Here is a 19,805-nt window from a genome sequence, read left to right as displayed (position 1 = left end):
GGACAGATTTGAACCTGGTTCCTCCTAACTTCAGGACCAGTGTTCCATCCACCATACCATCTAGTTGGCCTTGCATCACAAATTTTAGACAGAATGAACCCTTTTCTGTTAGAACATTTTTTTAAAACAAGGTCTTAAAAGAAGTATCCATTGCAACCAAAGTAGGCTTAATTGTAAAAGAGAGCAGAAATGGGGCAAAGGGGATTATTAGTAGATAGTAGAGCAGATTTCTCTGGAAATACCTGGAAAGTTATTCAGAAAATTGGGAGAGCCAGACCCCAGGGCCAAAGAAACAGAGGCCCCCTGCACATAAAAATGAAGACTGATGTGATAGTTGCCATTTAAAAAGCCATGTTTCTACCATCTCCAAAAAGCCCAATCCAGAGATGCCACATGTTCATTCAGGGAAGAGGCCATGGGGCCAATTCTTCACCTAAAAGCGAAGTGGATTTAATGAAGGGATGACCCTAGCCAGATCCATCCTTGATTCACAGTAGCAATAGGATCTAGCCTCACTGTAACTGAGCTAAGTGAAGAAAATCAGAAAATGACGAGCTTAAAGAGAAAAGTTTAAAGAACACAATGCCCAGTGTGCCTTGTTAAATCCTACCAGATTTCTGAATCCACCATGTTCTTAGAATATTCCTTTATCTCCAAACCTCTTAATTCTTCTGGGTCCAAACCAACTTAATGATTTATTCTTGACAACCTTCCCTCTCTACCGTAAGGGTCATGAACCCCTCTGGAAAATCTGGTGAAGACTACAGAACTTTTCTCAGAAAAAAAAAAAGACATAAAAATACAGAGTATTACAAAAGAAACTAATTAGATTGAAATATAGTTATAAAAATGTTTCCAAAAAACCAAGTTTACAGACTCTAGTTTTAGAACCCCTGCATCTACCTAAATCCTACAACATTGTTCTAAAACTATTACTTCTCAAATGTTAGTGGTTTCCACCCTTGTTCCTAATGTTCTGGGACAAAGATGGAAAATGTAGGCAGTCTTGCACATAAGTGAACAAAGGAGGCTCCAGTTTACCTTTTTCTTGGCAATGCTACTTCACACTCTTATGAGACAATCAAGATTCCTTCAGAACCCAAAGTCACCCTACAAATATAAGAAATGTGCTTTTTCTTAAAGGGGGAGAAGCATGTTTATAATCCATTCAAGATTATAACCAAGAGCAAAAAAGAATAAGGAAGAGGGAAAATCCATCAATTCATTCACCAGCCAAGACAACTTTTATTTACTCACAAAAACAAATTCAAAGTCCTGGGCAGCAGCTCTGAGCTCAGACCACATCCTGCCACAGTCAATGGACCTTGACTTATAACACTGAGCATCTCTCATACGTCTCACATTAGCACTTTAATCCTCACAACACCCCTGTGAGGTAGGTATCACCCCCAAGTTACTTACGGGGAAACTGAGGCACAGATTGACAACTGCAGCAGAGTCCAGGATCAGAACTAGCTTCTGAACTAAAATACCCCTGGCCCCTACCACAAATGATGGTCTATGATGCCTCTCCAGTCTCATTTGGTGAAATCCTAGGATTTGTCACAGGAATTAAAAACTTCATTGGGGAGTGGGACGGGGCAGAGGGAGGTTGAGGGAAGGGACATGGAGAACAACCTGGAGACCACCATTATCTTTACCATAAATTTCTGCAGAGATACAAGGACTAGGGACTGTTTTTATACTGAAACAATATTTGTTTCAGTTGTCCTTTGAAGAGCAGGACAGAACCCACAAAAGTGACCCTGGCACATGGCTATTTGTAACAGACTTCTCCCTAACAAAGTAATGTGGCCAATGTCTTCTAAACATACAGCTCCATACAAGGTGCACAGGTGTAGAGTTCACTTTAATGTTATTCCTCCAATGAATTTAATTGTAACAGAAATAAGAAGGCATTTCTTCTTGGGCAGCAAAACCTAGTGGCATTCACTCCAGGCAACTAAGGAGCAAGTGCCACCATGGCTTGTAGGATTCAGGTGAGGCTCTGAAGAAGCTCGAGTCCAAGAATTCAGGAGCAGCTCGAATGAGCTCCAGAGCCAAGGACGACGCAGCAGTGGTGGCAGCAGGGACTCCAGCTGGCTCATAGATCAAGAGTGGGGAGTAGTGGCTCCAGCAAGGCTGAGGCAAGGGCTCAGGAACGGCTCCGGTCCTCATGGTTCCCAACAATCATCTTGCTGTACAGTTTCTGTTGCTCCTCCTTGAAAGTATTCTTCACTTTCTCCCTCTTTAGGCCTCCATCCCTGAGAAGAAAGGGGAGTGGATGTAAGAGTAAGGAAGGAGGGGCAGCTGGATGGCACAGTGGATAGAACACTGGTCCTGGAGTCAGGAGGACCTGAGTTCAAATTCGGGCCCAGACACTTAATAATTACCTAGCTGTGTGATCTTGGGCAAGTCACTCAAACCCCATTGCCTTAAATAAATAGACATTTTTTAAAAAAGAGTAAGGAAGGAGCCAAATTAGATAAGTCACTCTTACTTAGTTAAGTACAAACAATTAGTAACTCAGAATCAAGGAAAAAAAAAAAAGCCAGTCAGAGACAAAAGTGATTCTCATTAAGGATGACCCTGGAAACTAGTTGAGGGATTAACTCATCGACCTCTTTCAATGTGAGCACTTATTTTGGTCTCAGGTTTACAGTAGCAGACTGTGCTTTTTACCCTCAAAGCAAATATAATAGTACTTTGAAGGAATCAAAATTCCTTTTATATTGGCATTTACTCATACTCATCCCAAATCAAATAAAAAATACAAGTCATTCTTCAATCTCATTTTACAGATGAGGAGCTAGGCTCATATCAACATTGTGACTTCTTAAATCTATCACTAATATACACCCTGAAATATCTGCTTAAATACTTGGAAACAGGAACAAATTTATTACCCAACCTGGCTACTTTAACCTATGATGATTCCCTATTACAAGTCATCCAAATTCCTCTGGGAAAGGCTCACTGGTCTTGGAATCAGGAAACCTGGGTTTAAATCCTGGTCACTTAACAGCTGGATAATTGTGAGAAATCAATCAATAAGTACTAATAAAATACTATGTTTGACACACCGTACTAAGTGCTGGTATAAACTAAAAAACAGAAATAGTCATTCTTGCCTTCAAAAAGCTTGCATTCTTTTTTTCTTAATACAAATATTTTGTTTTCCAATTATATACAGTAGTAGTTTCCACCAATCATTTTTTTGCAATGTTTTGAATTTTACAATTTATTCCCCCTGCCTCCCTCCCCTCCCCCCAACAGAAGTAGTTTGATAGTCTGTACATTTGTTTCCATTGTATACATAGACAAAATTGAATGTGTTGAGGAAAAAAACATATTCTTAAGGAAGAAAGAAAATGTTAGAGAGTAAAATTATGTAATACCTAAAATGACTTTTTAAAAAATTAATGATAATAATCTTTGGTCTTTGTTTAAACTCCACAGTTCTTTTTCTGGAAACAAATGGTATTCTTCGTCACAGATACCCTAAAATTGTTCCTGATTATTGCATTGATGGAATGAGCAAGTCTATTAAGGTTGATCATCACCCCATGTTGCTGTTAGGGTATACAATGTTCTTCCGGTTCTGCTCATCTCATTCAGGATCAGTTTATGCAAATCTTTCCTGGCTTCCCTGAATTCTCATCCCTTCTGATTTCTAACAGAACAATAGTGTTCGATCATATACACATAACAGTTTGTTCAGCCTTTCCCCAGCTGATGGACATCCCTCGATTTCTAATTCTTTGCTATCATAAACAGGGCTGCTATGAATATTTTTGTACAAGTGATATTTTTACCCTTTTTCATGATCTTTTCAGGGTATGGACCCAGTAGTGATATTGCTGGATCAAATGGTATGCACATTTTTTTACTGCTCTTTGGGCATAATTCCAGATTGCTCTCTAGAAAGATTGGATGAATTCAGAGCTCCATCAACAGTGCATTAGTGTCCCAGTTTTCCCACATCCCTTCCAGCATTGATCACTGTCCTTTCTGGTCATATTGGCCAACCTGAGAGGTGTGAGGTATTACCTCAAAAATGCCTTAATTTGCATTTCTCTAATCAATTATGATTTAGAACAGTTTTTCATGACTATAGATAGGTTTGATTTCCTCATCTGTAATATCCTTTGCATATCCTTTGACCATTTGTCAATTGGGGAATGGCCTGTTCTTTTATAAATTTGACTCAGTTCTCTGTATATTTTAGAAATGAGTCCTTTGTCAGAAACACTTGTAAAAAATGTTTCCCAATTTGCTACACTTCTTTTGATATTGGCAAGTGGTTTTGTTTGTGAAAAAGTTTAATTTAATGTATTCAAAATTATCCAATTTGTTTTTTATGATGTTCTCTATTTCTTCTTGGTCATAACTGTTCCCCTTTCCATAGATCTGACATGTAAACTATTTCTTATTCTCCTAATTTACTTATATTGTCTTTTATGTCTAAATCATGCACACATTTTGATTTTATCTTGGTATAGGGTGTGAGATGTTGGTCTAATCCAAGTTTCTGACATACTATCTTCCAGTTTTCCCAGCAGTTTTTATCAGAGAGTTCTTATTCCAGAAGCTGGACTCTTTGGGTTTATCAAACAGCAGATTACTATAATCGTTTCCTGCTGTCTTTTTTGCATCTAATCTATTCCACTGATCCACCACTCTATTTCTTAGCTAGTATCAGATTTTACATTCTAAAGTAGGGGGATTCAATCTTTTAGCTCTTCTGGGTCAGTATCACCCAATAAAAATCCCTCAAGGGCAGCATATGGAATTCAATACAGTGCAACCCACATCAACAAAAAGCACAACAACAAACTGGAAATCTGAATGGGCTCTGAGAGAAGGTTGGACACACCTGTTCTAAAAGGAAGAACTATCACAAACACATACACACACACATACACACACATATGTATACAAGTATGTGTAATGTATATACACACACACTGAGTAGGTTGGAAGGTACTCCTCCTTACTCCCATGCCCATCCTTTAAAAGGGAGAGAATAAGCAGTTGAGAGGACAGAGAAAGGCTTCCTAACAAGGTGATACTTGGTCTACTTCTTAAAGAAAGTCAGGTCTTCTAAGGGGTGGAGTTGAGAAAGGAGAGTGTTCTAGGCCAAGGAGACAGTCACTGCAAAAGCTCAGAGATGGGAGAAGGAACTTCCTGGATGAGCCACAGTTAAGAAGGCTAACAGAGCTAGACCAGAGTATGTGCATAGACTACTATGCGAGGCCAAACAATTCTACACATGAGATGATCAGTTTATTGCCTGGAATTTCATCTGCTTTAAAAATGCATAGGAATCAAACTATTAGACCTCCTCATTTAGCTAGAGGGACACTCCCATTTTTCCATAGCTAGGTTTTGTGATCCCATCTGAGAAATCCAAGCTCCCATTAAAGGGGACAGAGAAGTCTTGTGGCTTCACTCACCACAGTAAATCGACGAGCCCTCCCTGTCTGGCGATGGCTGACTTTACCCGGTTTGCAAAGTGGACAGCATCTTCATCTGCCTGTAGGGGGAAAAAAAAACTCTTACTACCAATCAAACCTGTTCATGGTCATGAGAAGACAAATAAAAGTAAGCTCTTATCTAGCTAGGCTCTCACCTCCCTGGTCATGGGGGGAAGATACCAAACGCTGCACACAATCGCCCAACTGGTCATCATCCTCAGAAGATAGGTCACCATCCCATATTTGCTGCTATTCCAGAAAGCATCTCCAAATTGAGGGTCATACTGAAAGTCCCCAAAAAAACACCAAATTAGGTAGTATGAAGTCACTAATCCCCACCATCAGTTGTTAAGCATCCACAGAAGCCCTCTTTGCCCTTTTTAATAATTATGATGGAAGTTCTGGAGCCTCTTAAAAATGGAAATTATGAAGTCAGGATTGGGGAGTTCTGTGTCCTCAGCAACATTAGCCTGGTTTTGCTCATTCTGATTCTATGTAACTTTGAAAGATCACTTTTGAGGAGTCATTTCTTATTTCAAACAGGATTTTCCTTGAATAAATCCTTTCCCCACTGCCAATCTTGAATTTCTCTCTATAGAACTCTAATAATCCTTCTCAATTCTCATTCTCTTTGTCTGTCCATCTCCCCTTAGGTCCCAGCTAACATCTCATCTTCAGCAATACCCCTTTAATGCTTTTCCTTTTGCTCATGGTTGTGAACTCAATGATGACAGGCACCAATTTTTGCCCTCCTTTGTATCCTAGCACTTTGCAGAGCACCTGACTTGCAACTGCTGCTTAATAAATGCAAGTTGATATGGTATATGTATGTCATGGAACACTATTGTTCTATTAGAAACCAGGAGGGATGGGAATTCAGGGAAACCTGGAAGGACTAAATCAGAGATAAGGAACAAAAATCCAAAACAGCAAAGAATTTCTCACCAATGGGTTGTAAGAATAAAATTAAGTGACATATGGAAATGCAGTTTCCCCTTGCCCTGTTTGTCCAAGTTAAGATAATAAGAAGCAGTAACTACCTATAATCAAAGATGCAACCAATCTACTAAAAAAATTGGAAATGTGTCCAGAATACCAGGACACTGATTTCAAAAAAACACAAAAAATCTGACTCCAACATTTTAGTGCTAAATGTGAACCTTCAAAAGGCCTATAGTCTTAGGAAGCTCAACAGGTTTGGCTATCTATTAAACTAGGTCAAGATAAGATGCTTATTAATGTGATATAATGTAAAGAGTGCTGAGTTTGAGAGTCAGAAAGACTCATCTTCCTGAGTTCAAATCTGGCCCCAGAAACTTATTAACCATGTGACCCTGGGCAGGAAACCTTAACCAAGTTTGTCCCAGTTTCCTCACCTGTGTCATCTGTCAAAAACATCCCAAAACCAAATGGGTTCAAGAAGAGCTAGACAGTAAAAAATGAACAATAACAAATGTGGATGGCTTTATTAACAGCACAGAACTATAATTTACTTGTTCTGGAGATTAGCATGAGTCCTTAAGCATAAGCACATGCATGAACATATACAAATACACAAATACATACACACACACACATCCTCACTCTCTCTCTCTCTCCCTCCTTCCCTCCCTCTATTTAGATGACTCTTGAGAACTCTTAAGACGATAAAGACAATGATACTAAAATATTATTCTTAAGGGGATGAATTTAATTTGTTTTTCTAGTAGAGCAAGGATACATTTTCACCATCTTATTATTTAGTTGCACATTCCAGTTAAACTATGAAGAAAGAGGTAATAACCTAGGGGGGGAAAGGGTTTTATTTTTGCATGAACAAAATTAATTCAATTAGGAAAAGAAGTTATAAATGGGAAAAATCTTTGATTCAAAATCTTTGATAAGGATCTGAAAGCCAATATATGGGTAATAACTGACAGAAATTTTCCTGACCAAAAGCCAAAAGGTAAATGGTTAATGGATAAAAACAACAGTTCAAGAGAACTACAAACTATTAATAATCAAATATTCCAAACAACTATTAAATGTAAATCAAAATAATCCTGTGGTTTTGCTTTATATATCCAACAAACTGGCAAGGATAAAGATGGTAACAGGTAATATTAGAGGGGTGATAGAAAGATGGGCACATTAATTCATTGTTGGTGAACTGTCAATTGGTTTAACCATTCTAGAAAGCAATTTGGAATCATGAAAATAAAGTCACTAAAATGTTCATATCCTCTGAAAGGTCCAGAGATCTCATTACAATGCATATGTTCCAAAAAGGTCATTGGCAAGAAAGCCTCACGTATACCAAAACATTTATCATAGCTGTTTTACTGTGGTATAAAAAAATCTGGAAACAAAATAGATGCCCACTGATTGAGCAATATACAAAATATTATTGAGCTATAAGAAACAATGTGATAGAAATGTAAAACTATGGTAAAACTTATATGGTAAAAAATGAGGTAAGGAAAACCAGGAAAACAATATACATAATGAATGACTACCAAAAAAATCAAAAAGGAAAATTATGAAACTATAATGACCAAGCTCGGCCCCAGGAAAGAGCTATGGTACCTCCATGGATGTAAAAACATCACTTCCCCCACCTCAATATACTGGTTATTTTTGCTGAACTGTTTTTCCACCCTTTTCCCTTTAAAACTCTTTATTATAAGGGATAGCTCTCTGGAAGGGGTTTAGGGAAGACACACAGTAGAAGTACAGATGAAAATTTACTAAAGTTAAATGATTTACTATTTTCCCCTGGCTGGAAAAGGAAAAACAAAATAGCTTAAGGTTGAAGAATTTCCTCTGTCTGCATTTTTTTTGCAAGGCAATGGGGTTAAGTGACTTGCCCAAGGTTACACCGCTAGGTAATTAAGTGTCTGAGGCCAGATTTGAACTCAGGTACTCCTGACTCCAGGGCCGGTGCTCTATCCACTGTGCCACCTAGCCAGCCCCCATCTGCACTTTGGAGAATTACATATTCTCCTTCTCTAATACTCTAGGCACAATGAGTTCAGCCAAGCCAACAAGCTCTACTGGAAAATTATCAACCCAGTCATTAGTGGGCCTTATTCCTTAACTCCACCTTCTCCTATTATATACCAGGGCTTAGTGGTAAATAACTGATCTCTCATAGGTGGCAGGTTTTATACCTTGATAGCAACAGGATAAACCGTGGCTCCAATTTCAAAACTGCCTTTCTTAAACATCATCACTGATGTGTTATTGATGCAGGTTCCTGAAAATAAGAGAAAAATTCTATTTCCTCTGTGTTCTTAACTTCACACATATAAATTTTACTCTAGAGATCATGTGTCCAGAATGAATACACAATTATTAGAACTACTTTTCTGGAAAAGTTTTATCTCCTACTCTTTTTAAAGAGCTCTTCAAATGAGAAAAACTCCTGAAAATAAATCTTGCATACTCTTACCAACCTCTCAATTGATAGGCAGGTTAAAGACAACAGAAATAATTATACCTTCCTACCTCCTACACTCTTTTCATAGGGAAGTTATTTACTCTGAGGTCAGAGAGGCTCAGAAGGCTTGGAAAGTTTACAGGGACTTCCAAACTGTTCAACTAGAAATGATGTAGAGAATAACCATTTTGTCAAGAATACTGTAAGGGTTGGGCTAAATGATTATTAAGATCACTTCCAATAAAATACTATGAGATTCAGGTGCCATTAAAACCCTTAGATAGAAGAGGACAACAAAAGCCAAGAAGCAATAACATAGGTCAACAAGGAAAAGTGACCTTCACACTAAGGTATCATGATAAATGAATTCTTCTCTGGTCTCCACCAAAATAATCTGTTTTATTCATCACTCCCACCTGGTTGTACTTTCTCCCCCTCCATTCCCTACGCCTTTCCCTCTATATTAACTTACCTTCTGGGAAAATGAGGATAGGTAGCTTGCTCTTATCCTGTACATGCTCAGTCAGCCTTCAGATAAAACAAAAGAAAACTAAAATTTAAGAAGTTACTATCTCTATATCATCATATTATTGATATACATGCATCAAGGACCTTTATGCATTTGTTACAGTATTGGTTGACATAATAAACATATGATTCCTGATTTGTGAAGGCTCAACCTAAGACAGATAATACTGACAAAGCCAAAAAAAGATACCAACTAAATATTCAATTTATATGCCTATTTAAATGCTATACTATCATTTTTTGCAAACAAGACAGTAGAATGGTTAGTGAACATAGTGACTCATTCATAATGCATAGATAATGCATATTTGTTCATTAATTAATTGATGATATAAGAATTCATATGAAGACAATGAAGAAAATTTAGACAATGTAAAAATAAAAGATCAAGAAAAATGTATTTAAAAAAGAATCTATTTAGTCCCATTATGTCTTTGAAAATTTTTTGAAGAGGAACTTATCCATACTGATTTTTCACTAATATCTAACCTTAACCAACACAGTCAGTATTTTGTGCATAATGGGAACTTGAATGTTTACTGAATGATGGATGTTAAGGCCCTTTTCCCAGGAGATTTATAAGCCACAACAATGCTTACCTTTCAGCCACCAGGTGGCGATCTTTCACCTCAGACCGTTCAAACCACACATGAGGGCAGGCCTTCACCATAGCTTTCTGAATCACACCCATCAGTCCCCCATGAATCTGGCCCACCTAATCTCAGACCAAGGAAGATTGATTAGTGAAGGTGTCCTCACACAAAAGCTGGAATCCCAGGATATAGCTCTTCAATACTTAGAAAGTCCTAGTTCTAAAGAGAAAGTCAGTATCCCAACCCTTTCACCCTATACATTTTACTCCACATCAAGTTTGTCCTTGCCCCATGAGCATTAAATGCCTTCTTTTAATCTGTGATGCCAGTGAAGGATAGCTAAGAACACAGCTGAATCCCCCAAAACTAGAATGTCTATCTTGAGTGAAACCCACCCCAACCCTGGAGAGTATAATCCCAACTACCCTGGAATCCAGCTCCCTTTCAAATGTCCTGTTACCGGCCCTTCATCCCTTTCCATAATCTACCTGGAAGTAGGAAGTGAAATCTCTAACCACACCCTCAGCAACCTTGGGCTGTGTCTGTCTGCAAACAATGTCACCACAAGGTTGCCAAGTGATCACTGAAGTCCTAGGGACAAAGGAAGCATCTTGGAAGGAGGGAATCCAAACTAGCATGTACCTTTGGATGTGTGTGTGTGTATGTGTGCTTTTGAAAAGACACTCTACAAAAACTTCTTTAGGGTCTATAGCATTTCCCCAGCCTTTGGCCCAAATTAAAGTAATTAAATCATAAAGCAAGGAGAGAAAACCTCTTACCATGGCATAGTAACCATCACTGGCCAGAATGATAACATCAATGGGAGAGGTATGATTGGCTACACAGATGCCGCCATTCCTAGGTCGGTTTTCCCTGGTTTGAAACAAACAAAATTATAAATATACAAAATGACCCTCTCATAATACTGGTGCTACTCGTACATTTTTCACTTTCTCCTTTGTTATAAGCATTCTTGTCTGATTCCCCTGTTACTTGAGGGTTCGTACTATGTTCACCCACCACTGGAGCATGCTCCCCACTAACTGGGCCTCAAGGAATTTTCATACTGCAAGATGGAGCTGAAGTACCACCTGAAACCTCTCCTGATCCCTTCTCAAACTACCATCAAACATTTCATGTGTTTTGGCCTTATTCTCTTTATATTTATTCTGTGTATACTTATACATGTATTTGTTGTCTCCCATTTGAATGTAAATTCCTTGCTAGTACGGTTTGTTTTAGTCACTGTACAGAGTCCTAATATCTAACACAGAGCAAGTGCTCTACAAATCTTCAGTGACTGACTACACCTGTCTTATTTATCTTTCTACCTGCAGCCCCACACACTAAGTAAAACAAAGACAATCAAAATTTGAAAACTCTTAAAACTAGATTGAATGAACTCAAAGTAATCATACCCCCTCAACTTCACCAAGAACTAGAGTGATTCTAGCTCAAAGATTCAGAAGAATGTTCTTTTTGCTAGTTACTAAGAAGTGGCTTCTTTTTTACCAGTACTCTTACCTAAGTTTCTAATTTCTAATCTAGTTTTATACCCAAATTCTGTAATTGTCTCACCTGTCATGGTAAGTAATGATGGCTGTCAGTGCACGTACACAGATCCGATAACACATCAAGTGTACATGCTTACTCATGAATTCCTTAAACCTGTAGCAACCAAGACAAAAACACAAAATAAGACCAAGTGGGAAAAGTCAATGACTCCAGCTAATCAACTATGACTACTCACTAGCCTTTACAACTGCAAAGTAGTTTTAAAAAATATGTATGCACACATGTTACACATGTATATATAATACATATTATACACACATGGCTTTTTTATTAGTTATTCCTAGGCCCTGTGAAAGATCTTAGTATTATTGTATTAGTATCTCCATTTGACACATGGGAAAACTGAGGCAGAGAAAGAGAAGACGTGACTTAAAGTCACACAGCAAGGTCATATATATATATTAAAACTCACAGCCCCAGAGTTTGCCGTCTCGGTGAACCAGGCTGTCTCCTAGATCCTCTTCCTCCCCAAGCAATCCCTGCCCCAAAGAGCCACATGTTTGCCAGAGGAGCTGAAGAAAAAGAGGACTGCTAGGCCTGGGACTTTCCAGAATTCTGAACTTTCCCAAAAGGAGCCCCACTTTCCTTCAAAGACTAAATTCCTTTACCTTTTCATAATCTATCACTACAGAGATCACCGCAGCGGACACTCAAGACTAAAGACTTTAAGTAAAATCAGTTAACATCAACCTCAGTTTCACATTCTGCATTTTCTTATACAACTATGCCTCTAAAGTAGAGAGGGTATGGAGTCCATTTCATATAGTGGAAATTAAAAACACTATACAGATCTGGGTTCATGAGTTAAGGAAGTTATTTTAAATGATACTAATCTTTTAAACTCATCACCCTTCCAAACAAGTCTCTAGAGACCTGGATTTTTCAGAAGAAATTGCCTGAGTGTCAATAACTGTGCTACCTCACCACCCAGGACCCCCATTCCCTTTACCTACATCAACATCAAAAATCTGCTCACCTTCCATTTGGTAAATATCCCACCATGGTTGTGCCCACCACCAAAAGGCTGACCCCCATGAAGGCAAGAGCTATCCTGTAAGAGGAAAACAGGTTAGAGGACAGCAAACCAATAACCGGTACCTGGAAATGATGAATTTTGTATATGGGAATAATACTGGGTTTCATGAAAACCACCACCAAGATCTGAACACCCAAAGCCTGAAATAAAGAATTTCAACCACTTGTTAGGGTTAGAAGACATCTAGACACTAACCCATACATTATGGATTCAGAGGGACATTACTTCCAAGGACAAACTAATCAACTGTTCTCCCTCAAGGTACCTGCCTAACTCTTCCCCCTCTGGCTTTAAGCCCAGGAAAGAAAACAATTCACCTGTTTCCAAATAATGGAAGCCAGAAACTAGGGATATTCCCTAATTATTCTAGTCAACATAACACATGATACAAATGACAATTTGAAAAAGAAATGTCTACATTAAGAGACATAAGCTGCAAGGAAAAAGCAAAGAAAATCATGCCCAGGGAAGGATAGGATGATGCCACCCACTGTTTATTCCAACCAAACAAGAAGTTTGGCTATAAGAAATTCAATCACCTCAGAGAAGATGATGGAATGCAGGGATTTAAGAGATTTGAAGGATAATTAATCAACTCTTCTAAGTAAGAGATGAATTCTTGAGAACAATTACTACCTTCTCTCCCCTTCTTGATAAAAGATTCAGACAGAAGTCATATCTATAAAATGGGCAGGACTAATTTAAGCCTTTTTCTTCTATCAGTTCCTGCCCTCACCTGAGTGGCAGAAGGAAGCAATAGCGAATCAGCACCCCTAACCCCCACAAGACAGTGAGTCGCAGGCTGATATATTGGAAGTTATAATTGGTTCTGCTCAACAGGTTCCAAGACTCCAACTCCTCCGCTGAGAACCTCTTTGTTACTTCATCGTCCATAATGGTCTCCATTCCTTTTCGGCAGAAGTAGAAAATGTCAGAAAGCTCAAATTCTGAAGTATCCAAGGCCTTATTGCTCCCACTTTTACGTATCTCTTTGATCTCTTCTTCTAGTGAAGTGGGATCTTTTGCAATTATTCCTGAAACAAAGAGACCCTTCCTGTCAAGCAGCATACTAGGATAAAATATAATGTAAGCACTCACAATGTCCAATGAGGGTGAGGAGTAGGTATGGAGTTAAAAGCTGCAAGTTCAAGGGGACCTATTAGGATAAGTTCAAGCACCTTAAGAGCCCAAAAGTAGTTCTTACCATTGGTGTACGGCTTATAAAGTTGATGGTTCTTCTCCTTGGCTCCTCTCTCCATTCTTAGAGTGGCCCACTGGAAGAAAGTATCAAATGAAGGAAGAATGTCACTCATCCTCCACTATTAAAATGTATGTGCAAATTTTATTTCCAAATCGACATAAGCTGGATGTCAATCAAGACATCTTACACATCCTAGAAGAAAACCCAAAGTTCTATCCAAACAGATCTCCTTTTTCTTTATCACCAACTAAATGATTGCAATTTAAATCTGAAAAGCACAATGGACTATAAACTAAAAAACTAGAGCAGTGATGGGATGTGTATGTGGTAGGAATGAGGACTGTTTGTTATAGTTTAATAAGTTGACTCTTCCCCACTCAGGACTGTGTACAAGACCAAGGAATCTTCTATCACATGAATGACCAGTACATAAAAAAAAAAAAAACCCAAATCTATCAGTTCTTACCTTTTGGGTCTTACCTTTCTTACCTCAAATTCCTGACCAATTTATCTACTTTCTTAGTAACTTTTCTTCAGTAGACCATAGCACCTAAATCTACATCTACAATTCTTACCTAATAAGAACAAGAATAAAAAACTCAGCTGGGAAGTTATCAGAAAGATGTTGGTGATCTGATTTGGTTATGGTATCAACTTCATTTAGACATAATCTCATTTTAATTTTAAATGCAACAAATGAAAGCAGAATTGTTAACTGCTGGTTTGCAATAACAATGAGTGATGATCAAGATGGACTTGTTCATTTCAGCAGTAAAACAGTCAAAGACAATTCTAAAAGATCTGTGATGATGGAAAATACCATTCATATCCAGAAAAGGAACAGTGAAGTCTAAGCTATCTTCAATTTTCAAAGGCTGCCTTATGTATTATGTTATTTTTTTCCTCTCTGATGTTTTTTCTTTCATTTGGATTTGATTCTCCTTTCACAACATGATTAATATGGATCTATGTTTAGCATAATTACTCATGTAGGGCCTGATTACATTGCTTTCTGTCAGGGGGAAGTGGGGAAGAAAGGGAGGGAGGGAGGGAGAAAAATGTTAAAATTTTGCAAAAAAAAAAAAGAACTGGTGAAAAAGAATTGCATGTTGTTGGAAAAACAAACAATATTTTTTAAAAAAAAATTGTTAAGGGCAGCTAGGTGGCGCATTGGATAAAGCACCAGCCTTGGAGTCAGGAGTACCTGGGTTCAAATCCGGTCTCAGATACTTGATAATTACCTAGCTGTGTGGCCTTGGGCAAGCCACTTAACCCCATTTGCCTTGCAAAAACTTTAAAAAAAAATTAAAAAAAAGAATTGTTAAGTTTGCCTTCCTAGATTAATAACCTTTTAAAGGAAATAAAAAAGAACCTATATAACAAGGATCAACATAAAAACTTTCAGTAAGACTCTTCCCCTTCTATCTTTGAGGGAAATGGTAGGCAAAATTAAAAAAAAATAATCTCTTTGGAGGTCAAAGGAGTAGAAAATCATCCTCCTCCTCCAGCACAATATCTCACAGAATGCAGATTAGGAAAGAAACAGACCATTCTATGGCACAACAAAGTTTACATGGCCAGACATATACTAACCAGAATTTTGCCAAAAAACATAAGTTATTAGCAGAATATTTGATTTGTCAAATCAAACTGCTTAATATCTGACAGAAGATAGTACATTAGTCTGAATGGAGCCATCAACCTCAACAGGTAAGGTCAAAAGAAGGACAACAGTTTGTTTTTGTTTTTAGGGTTTTTTTGCAAGGCAAATGGGGTTAAGTGGCTTGCCCAAGGTCACACAGCTAGATAATTAATAAATGTCTGAGCAGGGATTTGAACACAGATACTCCTGACACCAGGGCTGGTGCTTTATCCACTGCGCCACCTAGCAGTCCCAGGACAACAGTTTGATCTGGTCAATGATCTTACTTTGGTTAAATCCTTAAAATTGGGCTGTCTAGAGAAACTGGGCACCTTGTAGAGGCAAACAAAGAGCAAAAAGATTCAAATTATGAAAACTTTAACTCACTTTGCTTTCTGAGCCTGACATGTTTTCAATAATTACTTTTATCTTAAGAAATCTTATTTTTTATGTTTAAGACAATTTAAATAACTTCCCCTCTGAAACTAGAGGAAACTCTATGATACCTACAAGATAATAAAACATATCACTATTGCAATTTTACTGTTCAGTTAAGGAACTTCCTTTTTTTTAAAGGAACTTCCTTTCTAAAGAGATTTCAGAGGATAAATAAAATCAGACAGATTTATACAAAATCTATGCAGAAACTCTGGTACTTCTACCAGATTTCTTGTTATTATTGTTGTAGTTCCAGGAAATACAAGGCTTTAACAAAACTTGCTTCAATTTTACAAAACAGAATTACAATATAGTATTTTATTTTAAAATAACAGAAAAAGCAACTACACAAATTCTCATAATTGAATTCAGTAACAACACGGACATTTCCTCTTTTTTCCCTAATCTTGGGAATATCCAGTCTCTTATGTGATCTAAATGTACTCTGAATATATAGGGACATATAAATTTAGCATACAAATGACTGTGAACATGTAGAGAAGATTAAAGAAGATTTAGAATAACCCAGTTTGCTGCACTGAGAAAGGTTAATTTTTAAAAAATAATTCAGTAAGTAGAGGCAATATGGCATAAGAGAATAGAACTTCAGATTTGGAAGGTAGGAGACCTGGGTCCCAATACTTCCTCAAAAACTTATCAGTGTTAAACCCAAAGAATCCAAACTATTGGAATAAAAATTCTTTCTTCAATGAAAACTGCTGGAAAAATTGGAAGTAAGTATGGAAGAAACTTAGATTAGAACAACACCTGACACCCTACATCAAGATAAGATTCAAATGGATACAGGATTTAGACAAAAACAATACTATAAGCAAACTAGAAGATCAAGGACTAGTTTACCTGTGAGATCTATGGAAACAGAAACAGTTTATGACTGTTTGGAGATGGAGAACATCACTAAAAACAAACTAGATAATTTTGATTACATTAAATTAAAAAGCTTTTGCAGACAAAACCACTGTAACCAAGGTCAAAAGAAATGTAGTAAACTGGGAAACAATCTTTACAACTAATATTTCTGACAAAGGACTCATTTCTAAAATATACGGAGAACTGAGTCAAATTTTAAAAAAAGCCATTTCCCAATTGACAAAAATGGTCAAAGGATATGCAAAGGTAATTCACAGATGAGGAGATCAAAGCAATCCATAGTCATAAGTAATGATTTAGAGCAATTTTTCATATGACTATGGATTACTTATCAGAGAAATGCAAAGTAAAGCTTCTCTGAGGTAGCACCACACACCTCCCAGACTGGCCAATATGACCAGAAAAGATAATGATCATTGTTGGAAGGGATGTGGGAAATCTGGGACACTATTACATTGTTGTTGGAGCTGTGAACTCATCCAATCTTTCTGGAGAGCAGTCTGGAACTACGCCCAAAGGGCAACAAAAATGTGCATACCCTTTGATCCAGCAATACTACTACTACTACTGGGTCTATACCCTGAAGACATGATGAAAGAGAGTAAAAACATCACTTGTACAAAAATATTCATAGCAGCCCTGTTTGTGGTGGCAAAGAATTGGAAATCAAGTAAATGTCCTTCAATTGGGAAATGGCTTAGCAAACTGTGGTATATGTATGTCATGGAACACTATTGTTCCATTAGAAACCAGGAGAGACAGAAATTCAGGGAAGCCTGGAGGGATTTGCATGAACTGATGCTGAATGAGATGAGCAGAACCAGAAAAACACTGTACACCCTAACAGCAATATGGGGGCGATGATCAAACTTGATGGACTCACTCATTCCATCAGTGTAACAATCAGGACAATTTGGGGCTGTTGGCATAGGAGAGTGCCATCTGTATCCAGATAAGGAGCTGTGGAGTTTGAACAAAGACCAAGGACTATTACCTTTAATTTAGGAAAAAAAACCTGATATCTTGCTATCTCTTATACTTTACGTTTCTTCCTTAAGGATATGATTTCTCTCTCATCACATTCAATTTGGATCAATGTATACCACGGAAACAATGTAAAGCCTTGGCAAACTGCCTTCGGGGGGGGGGGGAAGGGAAGTAAGATTAGGGGAAAAATTGTAAAACTCAAAATAAATAAAATCTTTAAAAAAATAAAATAAAAACTAAAGGAGAAAAAACTTATCAGTGAAGAAATAAAAGCAATTTACTAGATATGACCTCAAACAAGTTAATAACCCTTCTTCAGTGTAAGTTTTGTTATTTGTAATAGCTCTTGCACCTTTAAAGGGTTACCATGAAAATCAAGAGAGAAAATGTATATAAAGAAATACACAAATATTGAAGAGGTATTACAGTTAAAATTATTAGTTTGCTATTTATTATAGCAAAGTTCCTTTTCTGAACTAAGACATCCTCGAGATCTCTAATATCTAGATGTAAACCTTTGGTAACTCAGCAACCATAAAGAATCATTTGGGAGCTTTGGCCCAAATTTTTTAAGAACTCAAATCTTCTAATATTAAACAAGATTTTCTTTCAGCAGTCATTTCAGGAGGGCATAGTAGTCACATATCAAAAAAAAAAAACTTATCCTAAACCAGGATCCTGGATGCTTCCTTTCTCAGAATGATGAACTTCCCTCTTTGCTCCCCAAATTGAGAAACCGTTTACTAGTCTATTCAGCATCAATTCATATCATCCTTCTACAAAGAGATGAATACATTTTAAGAATATTCATTGACCATGCTATTTTCAATGGTAAAGAGAACTATCACTCTCTCAATGCAGATAATGCAGATCTACAATTACCCACTCAGCAACTTGGGGAGCTTGAGAGTTACCTAAACAGGAAAAGTATGTGTATGTGAAATTAGACTTCCAAATTCCAAAGCTGGCTATCTACACAGCCTTTTCTGTGCTTTCAATTCCACATACCCCTTGCTAAAAATATACCAGGGTCATATCTCAAAATGAAAACCCTTAGAAACTCAAATGGAAAATGTTACTAGGTCTACAAGGAGGCAATTTTTGCTACAGGACTCTCTTCAATTTAATAATATTACAATTTAATAATATTACGAATAATTTATAAATGTTATCTCATTTGATCTTCAAATGAGACTAGAGTGTCTTCCTAAAATACCTTTAGGTAGACCATTAAATCAAAAATGAAACAATGAGTAAAAACAACTTTTTAACAAATCCATTATTTCTCTTTGGACAATGGATGTTAAGAAATTGTTAAGAATCATTAAAAATGAGAAAGCATGGATCTGCAATTGGTTAAAGAGTGGACATAATGGGAGTATCCATTCACTCAATGTAAGCATGAATATAATGAAGTGCTAGCTACTTTAGAGTTCCTCCTAGAAATCTAAATTAGATAAAAGGACAAGTACTTTGTCTAATAAATTTACCTTCATCTGGTTCCTATTAACCATCCCTCTATAGTACATTAGATATAGAAGGTACCTCAATTTTTTCTTCAATTGAATCTTCCTAACTACTTTCTGAAACATGAGGTCAATATTACTTTAGAGTACTGAAAACTGTGATTGGCTTAGTCAACACAAAAAGTCTACAGGCTGGTATCTTAGTATTAATGTCTTTTATAGTAAGATACAATCCAGTGTCATGAATTGATTTCTTGTACTTAAAAAAAATCAAGAATGACCCTGTCTCATTGCAGTCACATAAAAATAGCATAAATTAACCCAACTAATTCTAGGGATTGTTTTTCACATAAGAGGGAAGAGAAAGGATGCAGAGACTCCAGAAAGGATTTCTGATATGTCCAATCTTTCAAGGCTGAGAAGTTTGAAAAGATTACACAAGTTAATTATACATGGCATATTAATATAAAAGATAAACCAAAAATGAAATACACTGTCCATTAAGTAATCCCTGAACTATTTTCCCTTTACAGGTTTTCTACTTAAAGAAAAA

At 37.1% G+C, this 19,805-nt stretch overlaps 1 protein-coding gene across 7 annotated transcripts in view; it reads right to left on the bottom strand.

The window, feature by feature from the left end:
* Nucleotides 1-1,225: 1,225 nt before the first annotated feature.
* GPAT4 (glycerol-3-phosphate acyltransferase 4) overlaps nucleotides 1,226-19,805 on the bottom strand; it is a 42,672-nt gene continuing 24,092 nt past the window's right edge. For 6 of the 7 annotated variants that reach the window (XM_074209002.1, XM_074208999.1, XM_074209004.1 and 3 more), the window contains exons 3-13: nucleotides 13,832-13,901; nucleotides 13,364-13,661; nucleotides 12,568-12,642; nucleotides 11,595-11,684; nucleotides 10,796-10,889; nucleotides 10,023-10,138; nucleotides 9,368-9,423; nucleotides 8,627-8,712; nucleotides 5,633-5,761; nucleotides 5,457-5,557; nucleotides 1,226-2,264 (exon numbers count right to left, since the gene is read on the bottom strand). In XM_074209002.1, the coding sequence (XP_074065103.1) occupies nucleotides 2,156-2,264; nucleotides 5,457-5,557; nucleotides 5,633-5,761; nucleotides 8,627-8,712; nucleotides 9,368-9,423; nucleotides 10,023-10,138; nucleotides 10,796-10,889; nucleotides 11,595-11,684; nucleotides 12,568-12,642; nucleotides 13,364-13,661; nucleotides 13,832-13,901 (1,224 nt within the window). In that variant the 3' untranslated portion in view covers nucleotides 1,226-2,155. The remainder of the gene's footprint in view (nucleotides 2,265-5,456; nucleotides 5,558-5,632; nucleotides 5,762-8,626; nucleotides 8,713-9,367; nucleotides 9,424-10,022; nucleotides 10,139-10,795; nucleotides 10,890-11,594; nucleotides 11,685-12,567; nucleotides 12,643-13,363; nucleotides 13,662-13,831; nucleotides 13,902-19,805) is intronic. The other variant, XM_074209003.1, reaches the window with a different exon arrangement.

The sequence above is a fragment of the Macrotis lagotis genome, chromosome 1, assembly GCF_037893015.1.
Source record: "Macrotis lagotis isolate mMagLag1 chromosome 1, bilby.v1.9.chrom.fasta, whole genome shotgun sequence".
NCBI classification, from domain to species: Eukaryota; Metazoa; Chordata; class Mammalia; order Peramelemorphia; family Peramelidae; genus Macrotis; species Macrotis lagotis.
This window is presented reverse-complemented; position numbering and strand designations above follow the sequence as displayed.